The 10,145-nt window shown below is 41.5% G+C and overlaps 1 protein-coding gene across 3 annotated transcripts; it reads right to left on the reverse strand.

The window, feature by feature from the left end:
• Window positions 1-3,725: 3,725 nt before the first annotated feature.
• RPL6 (ribosomal protein L6) lies at window positions 3,726-9,883 on the reverse strand. 3 transcript variants are annotated; one of them, XM_032654321.1, is made up of 7 exons: window positions 9,846-9,883; window positions 8,674-8,898; window positions 8,486-8,584; window positions 6,562-6,705; window positions 5,946-5,994; window positions 4,742-4,926; window positions 3,726-3,919 (listed from the first exon to the last, which is right to left on the reverse strand). In XM_032654321.1, exons 2-7 carry the CDS (start codon window positions 8,896-8,898, stop codon window positions 3,767-3,769), a joined length of 855 nt encoding a protein of 284 aa, XP_032510212.1. In that variant the 5' UTR covers window positions 9,846-9,883; the 3' UTR covers window positions 3,726-3,766. The 3 variants fall into 3 exon arrangements, with proteins under 3 accessions (XP_032510212.1, XP_032510214.1, XP_032510213.1); XM_032654323.1 differs by lacking the exon at window positions 9,846-9,883 and adding an exon at window positions 9,752-9,767; XM_032654322.1 differs by lacking the exon at window positions 9,846-9,883 and adding an exon at window positions 9,686-9,701.
• Between the last annotated feature and the right edge of the window lie 262 nt (window positions 9,884-10,145).

A 10,145-nucleotide genomic window follows, 5' to 3' on the forward strand; every position in this document is an offset into this window, starting at 1 on the left:
CACCTCTGGAACCTTGCTAAGGGACTAGTGGTTCTAAGTATGATCTGGGAATCCTTAGCATCCCTGAGATTCTTAAAATGAACCCATGAAGTGAAATCCATTTATCATGCTGCTACTAATACATTGTCTTTTCACTTTCATTCTCTCATGAGTGTAGAATAGTTTCCAGAGGCTGCGGGACATATGTGATAATGCAACAGACTGAACGTAGAAGCACATATGAGAAGCCAGCTGTCTTCTATTAAGCCAGACATTAAGCAATTTGCAAAAATGTAAAACAATGCCATTCTTCTCATTTTTGTTTTGGAAAATGTTTTTCACAAAAATATTGCATTAACATGGAATGGTTTGTTGTCATTTAAAAACAAATCTTTTAATAATTATTTGGTCTTCATATGGTATCAATAGATATAACCCACATAAATAATTCTTTCATATCTTTTAATAATTTAAGACTGTAAAGGGTTCCTGAGACCAAAAAAAGTTGAGAACCACTGCTTAATGTACAAAAATTTCTTGAGGCCATTTTTACAATCTACCACATATATATAATCTTTTTTATCAAAATGAGATACTATGTACTTTACATGACATTTTTTTTGTATATTTGTGATTATTTCTTCAAGATTCCTAGTAGAGTCTTGATATATATTATAAAGTTGCTGTCTTGAATATTCTGCCCATCTGTATTCCACAAGCAGTTCATGAATGTTCATTTCAACAAATCTTCAACAACATGAAGTGTTAAAATATATTTTGCTAATCTTAATAGGTAAAATCAGTATCTCATTTTAAATGTACATTTCTTTACTAGGGAAACTAGATCTTTTTCCATAAATACTAGTAATGTATGTCTTCTTTTGTGAATTGCCTTTTTGTCTATCAAGATTTTAGTCTTTTTCTTACCAATCTGAATTTTTAACAATTTATATTTTGTGGGTATCAATCTTCTCGTTTTCTTTTTTTTGGGGGGGTGGCGCGCCACACAGCTTGTGGGATCTTAAGTTTCTTGACCAGGGACCGAACCTGTGCCCCTTGCAGTGGAAGCTTGGCGTCTTAACAGCTGGACCCCAGAGAAGTCCCTTCACAACAGTTCTTATGCAGCTACTTCACTCTTTGTAACGCTACATCATACTCCAACGTATGGATGTAAACTACTGATCCCCTACCGATGGAACCTTTGGTGCTGCAATGAACATCCTTGCATATAACCAAGAACTGGTGTGAATCTGCACGAACAGAAACCTTATTTTTCAACACCCTGAAGGTAGCTCTAGCCCTAAGCTCACAGACACTGATAAATCACAACACCTTTTATCATAATACATCTGTCAAGTGGACTAGATGCTTGCATTGGCCTGAGCAATGTTTCCTTGCTCCTGGGTAACCTACTTGACAAGTCAAATTATCATTACTAGTTAGTAGGGGCCAGTCACATGGTGGGAAGGGCAGTTCAACATACAGGGTGTGCAAAAGCTCTGAAGCAGGAAAAACAGCCCAATTTGAGGAACTAAAAGCAACTTAATATGTTGAGGGGCAGAGTAAAAATGAGTCGACTGGAGAAATGGGCCAGAGGACTCGTGGCCATAATTTTGGAGCCAAACCTTAGAGTGATAAGGAGCCACTTAACGGGCTTTAGTCAGAAGCGATGTTGGAGTTTGTTTCAAAAAATGTATCAGAACTTATCACTATATACCTAACAGTACAAACTTACTGGAACCGTTAGAATTAACAATCATAGGAATGTCATGTACCGCACGATGACTATTGTTAATAACACTATATTGTATATTTGAAAGTCAATTAAGAATAGACCTTAAAAGTTCTAAAAGTTCTCATCACGAAAAAGAATTTTATAACTATGTATGGTGATGGGTCTTAAGTAGACTTATTGTGATCATTTTGCAATATTTACAAATAACAAATTATGCTGTACACCTAAGACTAACTTGTCAATTATACCTCAAAAAAAAAAAACAAAACAAAAAACCACCTGAAAATAGCCAGTGCTGAGAAGGAAGTGGAATAATTGGAACTGTTACACATTGCTGGTGGGATACAAAATAGGTTTGAAACTTGCTTACAAAGTTAAACTACACAACCCAGCCAATCCTACTTGTAAGTATTCTAACCCAAGAGAAATGAAAACATATGTCCACACAAAACCCTGTATGTGAATGTTAATAGTGGCTTTATTCATAATCTCCAATAATTATAAACAACCCAAACATCTTTCAATGGGTATTATTTTAGAATAAACAGTGACACACTGATACAATAGAATGCTGACTGACAAAATAACTACTGAACCATTAATGTGAACAAATATCACAGATATTATGCCACAAAACATATTACATGATGTTCTGGAAAAGACAAAACTAGAAAAACAAAAATTTTATCAGTGGTTACTGGGAGTGGAAACTGACTTTTGGAAGGAACTTTGGTGGTGCTTCCCAAACTGCAAAGGCCACAGCACTGCACACACAAAAAAATCAATTTTACCAAATGTAAATTATCAATAACTTTAAAAACCCATCAGTGATTTTTCACCTATCTATTGCCAAAAACCCATGTCTAATGGCACATCATTTTAGGGAGCCTGTAGGGTAACGGGCACTCTCATACATGAGTATAAAATGGTACAACCTCCATGGAGGGCAGTTTGGCATCACCTACCAAAACTGCCTAAATCCTGACTCAGCAAAAAGCTACTTCTTACCTGATGCTTGCTCATCTGTATGCACACCACAAGTTACTCACTACATCGCACTCTGTTACCCAGCACTTTCTGAAAGTTTGCTTTAACCGAAAGAATTTCATTTGTACCTGTCTTTGTTAACTGGAAAAAAAAAATCAAGATTTTCACTTTTATGAAAAAAGGCAAAGGGGGAAAACAGCGGTTTTGTTTTGCAGAGCCACTAGAGACGGCAGCTTGTCTGGGCAGTGGGAGTGGCACCGCCAAGCTCCTTCCCTGGAACTACTCTGGCATCTCAGCATCCAGAGCCATCACTTTGAACTGTGAGCATGTGTTTTATTCCATTTTATGCCTCTGTTAGCAAGATGTGTCATAAGGTAATTTCTCCACTTTATGCCATTTTGGCTTACAAAAGGTTTCAGAAGCATACTCTACTTTTAGATAGCAGGGGAAACCTGTATAATTACAAATGATGGAAACCCAAGTATCCATAGAATGCACTACGGCACTATGCAGCAGTAAAGATGGACACTTCCTATGGAGTAATCAAATTCAACTGTTGTCCATAGAACAGCATGTACTGCACATGGGGTTTTTGGTTAAAAAAAGGAAAGGTAAATAATTATACTAATTTGTTGTGTATGCTTTAAGAAACTAGATACACAAGAAACTAATAGTAATGACTATGGAGAGGGGCTGAATTGGGCAGAAATGGATGTTAAGTCATGGAAAGGGAGGAAAGTTTGTGGCCTGAGAGCCCCCACTTGTTTCTTATCCATGTACTGTTAGTACTGACCTGTTCAGTGATGGCTGCGGAAATGCCACGACTTTGTATTGGTAGGTGCCAGGTGAAAAAGCTGAGAAGACACTTAGGAAGTTAAGGATGTTGACCCAAAGAGGGGATTCCACTGCAGCTGATAGCACTCCCCTCCAATCCCACTCCTCTTAGTAGAGGCTAACATCCCATCAAGTTGGTTGAGCCATACCACACCTTCAGGCAGATTAAAAAAAGAAAAAAGACACAAAGGAAATGGACCCAATTATTTAATTAGGTTCTTTGTACGAAGTTTAGAACACTACTTTGTGAGGATAAATTCCGTTTGTAAGAGCGAACACAGAGCGGAGGTAGCCCTGGAGCTGAGGAACAGCTTTGATTCTTCGCAGAATTTGTGAGTCCACAGCTTTCTGATCAACCTTCCGCTGCTCTGTAATCTCGTATTTCTAAAGAAAAAGAAAAATCATTTAAAAAAATGGGCACAAGTACCAAACTCCACATGAACTAAGAAATCCTACGTCACAAGTACTCAATCCCAGGAATATTTAGAAGGCAATTTTTAAAAATTAATTATTTTTATTTTTGGTTGTGTTAGGTCTTCGTTGCTGCACACAGGCCTTCTCTAGTTGTGGCGAGCGGGGGCTACTCTTCGTTGTGGTGCGCGGGCTTCTCACTGAGGTAGCTTCTCTTGTTGCAGAACACGGGCTTAGCTGCTCCACAGCATGTGGGATCTTCCTGGACCAGGGCTCGAATCCGTGTCCCCTGCATTGGCAGGTGGATTCTTAACCACTGCATCACCAGGGAAGTCCCTAGAAGTCAACTTTGATAATTCTTTCCTTGGAGGGCTGTGAAATACAACCTATTTTTAATATAATAATAGCAACTCTTGGGCTTCCCTGGTGGTGCAGTGGTTAAGAATCCACCTGCCAATGCAGGGGACACGGATTCGAGCCCTGGTCCAGGAAGATCCCACATGCTGCGGAGCAACTAAGGCCATGCGCCACAACTACTGAGCCTGCGCTCCAGAGCCCACGCACCGCAACAAAGAGTAGCCCCCGCTCGGCACAACCAGAGAAAAGCCCATGCACAGCAACGACGACCCAATGCAGCCAAAAATAAAATAATTAGCAGAATCTGGAAAAATATTATTCCCCAGAGAGTCCTCATTATTTACAGCTTTTCTCTTTCCAACAATTGTTAACCTTGTTTATTTTCACTCCCAAGTAGGAGAGCCAGAGCTATTAGAGGCAAAGACAGAAATAGCTTACCTCTCTCTCTGTGTCGAAGATCTCACCTTCCTGGTGCCTGGGCTTACGCAGTTTCTTCTTCTTGAAGTAAGCATCAGTGAGATGTTCTGGGATTTTCACACCACTGATATCAATTTTGGTGGAAGTGGCAATGACAAATTTCTGGTGTGTTCTCCGCAGAGGAACTCGATTGAGGGACAGAGGCCCTAAGGGGGGAAAATATAGTGAGGGGAAAGGGGATACAAATATTCAAGAACTGACTGGATTTGAAGAAACCTGTTGAAGTTCTAACTTTTCTCTGGATCCAAAGAAATTCCAAACTGCTTTCTACTGTCAGCATCAAGGCTTTTTTCAAGATCTCAGTCCAAGGCTCCCCCCATCCTCAAATTTTAAAGTTACCCAGATTAGGAGAGAGCATAGTCACTTATACATATTGGTCAAAAATCACTGGTCCTTGAGGACAAATTTAAACTGAGCACTGTTTTTTGGAGTAAACAGTTCACTTTCCCCCTATCCAGGAACTCCATCCTGGTGCCAAGTGGCAGACCAATTACAAGTCTTATGAAGGATGCATTCCTAGGAGTTAGTAGCCAACCATTCTGGATTTTAGGTGGCAGTTATACCTGGTGATATGTTGCCACGCAAACTTTAAATACCTGCTTCCTCAGAACTCCCATGTACATAAGGCAATGAAATAGGGCAAAGAATCTCATGACACTGAAACTTCTATTTAGGTGGGAGCAAAGTGTATACTTCAAGCATTTAAAAACACATGCTTCAGGACTTCCCTGGTGGTCCAGTGGGTAAGACTCTGTGCTTCCAATGCAGGAGGTCTGGGTTCGTTCCCTGGTCGGGGAACTAGATCCCACAAGCATGCCACAACTAATGATCCCGCGTGCCACAATGAAGATCCCACATGCCACAGCTAAGACCAGGCACACCCAAAATAAATATTAAAAAAAAAAATTTTTTTAATAAAAATACAACCTTCAAAAGAGTAAATCCCAAGAGTTTTCATCACAAGGAAAAAGTTTTTTCTTTTATCTAAATGCGAAGATGGATATTGAACCTACTGCGGTAATTATTTCACAATATATGTAAATCAAACCATCATGTTGTACACCTTAAACTCGCAAGAGTAATGCATATAAATTATTTCTCAGTAAAACTGAAGGTGGGGAGACCTGCAAATTTCAGAGTATATTAAATCCAAGGATCTTCTTACCAGTCACAAGTAGCAAGCCACTGCTCAGCTGCTTCAGGAAAATGACCCTCTGTAGATTAAAAAGAAATGCTAGATGGTTCCACAAATTAGAAACTGACTTCTGAATTAATCAAATCACAGGTTCCTAAATTTGGTAAAAAAGGAAATTTGTACATAGGCATAGGTGCAGCAGTTCTGGAAGTAACTTATCAAACTAATAACAGGGGTGACTCTAGGATACGAGCAGTACTTTTGTGCGCTTGATTTTTAATGAGCAGCCACTACTTTTAACATTAAAAAAAAACTAGTACCCTTTAACTCAGTAATTCTATCCCTGCAAATCCATCCTAAGAAGTTAACTCAAATACATAAACATTTTTTGGGTACAGGGACATCTGAATCACTTGTAACAAGTAGTATTACCAATGACAGGAATTGGTAATAAGTTATTGTCTATTATTGACTAAACACGTTATGATAGTGACTGGGTTGTTGGTTTTGTTATGGATCACTCTCACCTCTCCCACAGAACCTCTTGCTACCAACTGCAGTTCACACAGGTAAATAAACCCTATCCAGAGAGCAAACTTATTAGGATCAAGTACTCCAGGTACCTCAAGTGTCATGCTCTGCTCACCTTGCCTCTGTGGCGCCCAGTGAGGATAATCAGAATGGTTCCAGGAGTGATGCTAGCACGCAGTTTTCTCACATGCTTACTGAAGGGTTTTTTGCCATGACTCAACAGCTTTCGAGGCACATCTTCAGTAGGATAATACCTAGGCTGGAGAGAGCCCATAGGTCCAACTTATTTAAATAATCTAATCAAGTCAGTAGAGCTGGTTGTGAGGTCAGTGAAACCTTCACTACAATCCTGTAGTCACTTGAAACACTTTATTCACACTACCGCATTTTCACTTCTAATATTTAAAAGGTAGAAAAGATCAACGCTGCTTCAATAGCTTTACATGCAAAACATAGGGTGGAATCCATTTAACTGAAGGAGCTGTGTCCAAGCAAAGAGGGAAAGCATCAAGCAAGTTACCTTTGTAAATTTGGAATAAACCAAACTTTAGAGATTACATGGCAAGCTATCATTATACACTGTTGTGTAGCAGTGATTCTCAAGCTTTTCTGGGGTCCCTGACCCTCTGGGGTCCCTACTTCTCCAGAAACACACGCCTGACACAATTTTGTATGTTATGAAAAAAGGCATGGCTTGTTTTCCAACTCAAATTAAGTGTGTTCATATGCTTCACATTAACACGCATCACTTCCATCTTATCCACAAAGAATAAATTGTATAAAACCATAGACATTAGTTTAGATCAAGACTGCCAGTTCATTTATTGTAAAAATAAGACCCCACACAGGGCTTCCCTGGTGGCACAGTGGTTAAGAATCCGCCTGCCAATGCAGGGGACACGGGTTTGAGCCCTGGTCTGGGAAGATCCCACATGCCGCGGAGCAACTAAGCCCGAGCGCCCCAACTATTGAGTCTGCGCTCTAGGGCCCGAGAGCTGCAACTACTGAAGCCCCCGCGCCTCGAGCCTGTGCTCCACAGAGAAGCCCCTGCACCGCAACGAAGAGTAGTCCCCTCTCTCTGCCACTAGAGAAAGCCCGCGCGCAGCAACGAACACCCAATGCAGCCAAAAATAAATAAATTAATTTTTTAAAAAGACCCCACACAAAGACTCTTTCGCTTATTGACAAGTAACTCAAAATAATCTAACTGTATTATTTTAGTGGACGGTCTTTCTTTTACCACAAACATTAATACCTAATAGAAAAATCAGCTCACAAAACCCGTGACAAGAAGAAATCAAAGTGCCATTTTCCCTCTGGTGCAGTAATATTCAACTGTGAAGAGTGTAATACATCTGCAATAGTCCCATAATGGAAATCACAGAGGAAACCTTTATTTTTCACAGAGAAAACGCTGGGTCTTGTGCATGGTAAAGAGGGGCCAAGAAACACCCACTCTAGTGGACAAATGTTCTACAGGTCTGGGAGCATCCTAGGCTCTACGTATGGTAAGTCTCACAACAACCCTGTGAGTCAAAACTTTATTCCCATTTTACAAGAAACAAAAGCACAGAAAAGTAACTCTACTTAAGAACAGTAAATAATAAAGCGAAGTTGCAAACCCAGAACTATCCTCCATTAATAATCCTCTGGTAAACATACACTTCTAAAACCTGAGCACACACACAAAAATCCTCACAGGAGGGCTTCCCTGGTGGCACAAGTGTTAACAATCGCCTGCTAATGCAGGGGACACGGGTTTGAGACCTGGCCGGGGAAGATTCCACATGCCATGGAGCAACTAAGCCCGTGCACCACAACTACTGAGCCTGTGCTCTACAGCTCACGAGCCACAACTACTGAAGCCCATGCTCCACACCAAGAGAAGCCACCGCAATAAGAAGCCCGCTCACCGCAACTAGAGAAAGCCTGAGCGCAGCAACCAAGACCGAATGCAGGTAAAAATAAATAAATAAATAACCCTCACAGGATTCAAGCTTCAACTAAACACCCAAATTACAATCTCCTCCAAATCTTACCATTTTGCGAAGTTTAACCACCCGGGTACCACCATTCTTGTCACCACCAACTGGTTTTGTGACAGTAGCAAGAACCTTCACCTTCTTTTTCTTTTCAACCTAGTAGGACACAAATGCGTCAAAAAGTCAGAGGCAGACAAACGTTTTATGTTAAGACATAATGCTCAGGGCTTCCCCTCATCCCTTACCTTGGATTTTGCTGCTGAATACTTCCTCTTGTACAAGGCCTTTCTGGAATACATAGCCGATCGGGAATATCTGCCAATTCCTCTGACCAGGACAGGGTTTCGGCTGCAGTGGGGCTTCCCCTTCTTAACCTGCTTCACCTTTTTAACCTTGCCACCAGCATCAGCCTTCTTGGCTTCAGGTTTTTTCTCCTTAGTATCTGGCTTCTCAGCCTTTTCACCCGCCATCTACCAATACATATACTTTTTAAAAAGGCATTTCACCAATTATCTCATAGCTATACATCGACAGGCCTCCCAGACTGCAAGTCCTTGTCCTCCTTCTCCATCCTTTACATCCCTCCCACTATAAGATACAGGCCTTCCTCCAAATCGCCACACATCTGCAACAATATCCATAAATGGTTAACTTTTGGGTTGTCTCCCCAATACAGTATAACCTTCTTGACGATTTGAATATATCTCACAACTATTATTTGTTCGCTACATATATTTAGAGGTCAAAAGTCCCTATTCCATTATTTGTTTTACGAATTAGAAATCCTAGACTTAGCTTTAACAATCTCCACAGCCAGAAAGCAGCGAGGCTGTAACCTGAAACCGTTTGCTTTCAGGACTTTTGCTCTTATCAGACTGTCTCACTCAAGAAATTCCGTTTAGGAGGCGAAGACACACACACACAAATGGCCCAAACTCTGGCCAAACTGAAAAAAGCGAAGCCCAGCAGGCGACTTCCGGCCGCGGACTTGGAGAGACAGGAAAAGTTGCATTTGTTCTCAGTCTCAAATCCACAACGTGGCGGAGACAAGCTCGGCGTCGTCTTTTGGAACCCAGGTCCGGAATTCAGAGCGCGCGCCGCCGCCCTTGTCCCTGCTGCCCCACTGGCCCGCTACGAATCCCTGGAGGGGCCCTGTTTCCCCAGCCCGGGAGGGTGGCGAGCAACCGGAGCCCCGGAGCCTCTGCAGCATTCCACCTCACACTGTTCGTGCCCCACAGCACCCTCTTCGTGCCCCACCGTAAACCCAAGCGAGAGAAATGAAGGGTCTGGGAGGCCTCCCAAATGGCCCTGAGCGTGTCCGACCCCTGCAGTTGTCGACTTGATACCCTCCTGGTTAAGATGGCGAAGGATTGGGATCCTGAAATCGAGTCTTGCAGAGAGGCGACGCCATTCTTACCTTGCAGGATGGGAAAGAGAACTAAGGCACCGGCTTCCGGTCTATAAGCAATCACGGGAGGTGTCGAGTCTCACTTCCTTCCGGGTCAGGGGCATCATGGGAAATGTAGTTTTTCCTCGTTCGTACTGTAAACAGAGCTAATTTTCTCAATAGGAGGCGAAAGTGGAGAATTTTTTTTCTGAAAATGCTTCATTTTATAGACCAATAGAATTCTCAAAGTACTTTTGGGAACCGGCATAAAGTTGAAACTTTTTATATTTGCTTACCTGTGCTATACAATAGGAAAAAAGCTAGAATTTA

The sequence above is a fragment of the Phocoena sinus genome, chromosome 14, assembly GCF_008692025.1.
Source record: "Phocoena sinus isolate mPhoSin1 chromosome 14, mPhoSin1.pri, whole genome shotgun sequence".
Lineage (NCBI taxonomy): Eukaryota > Metazoa > Chordata > Mammalia > Artiodactyla > Phocoenidae > Phocoena > Phocoena sinus.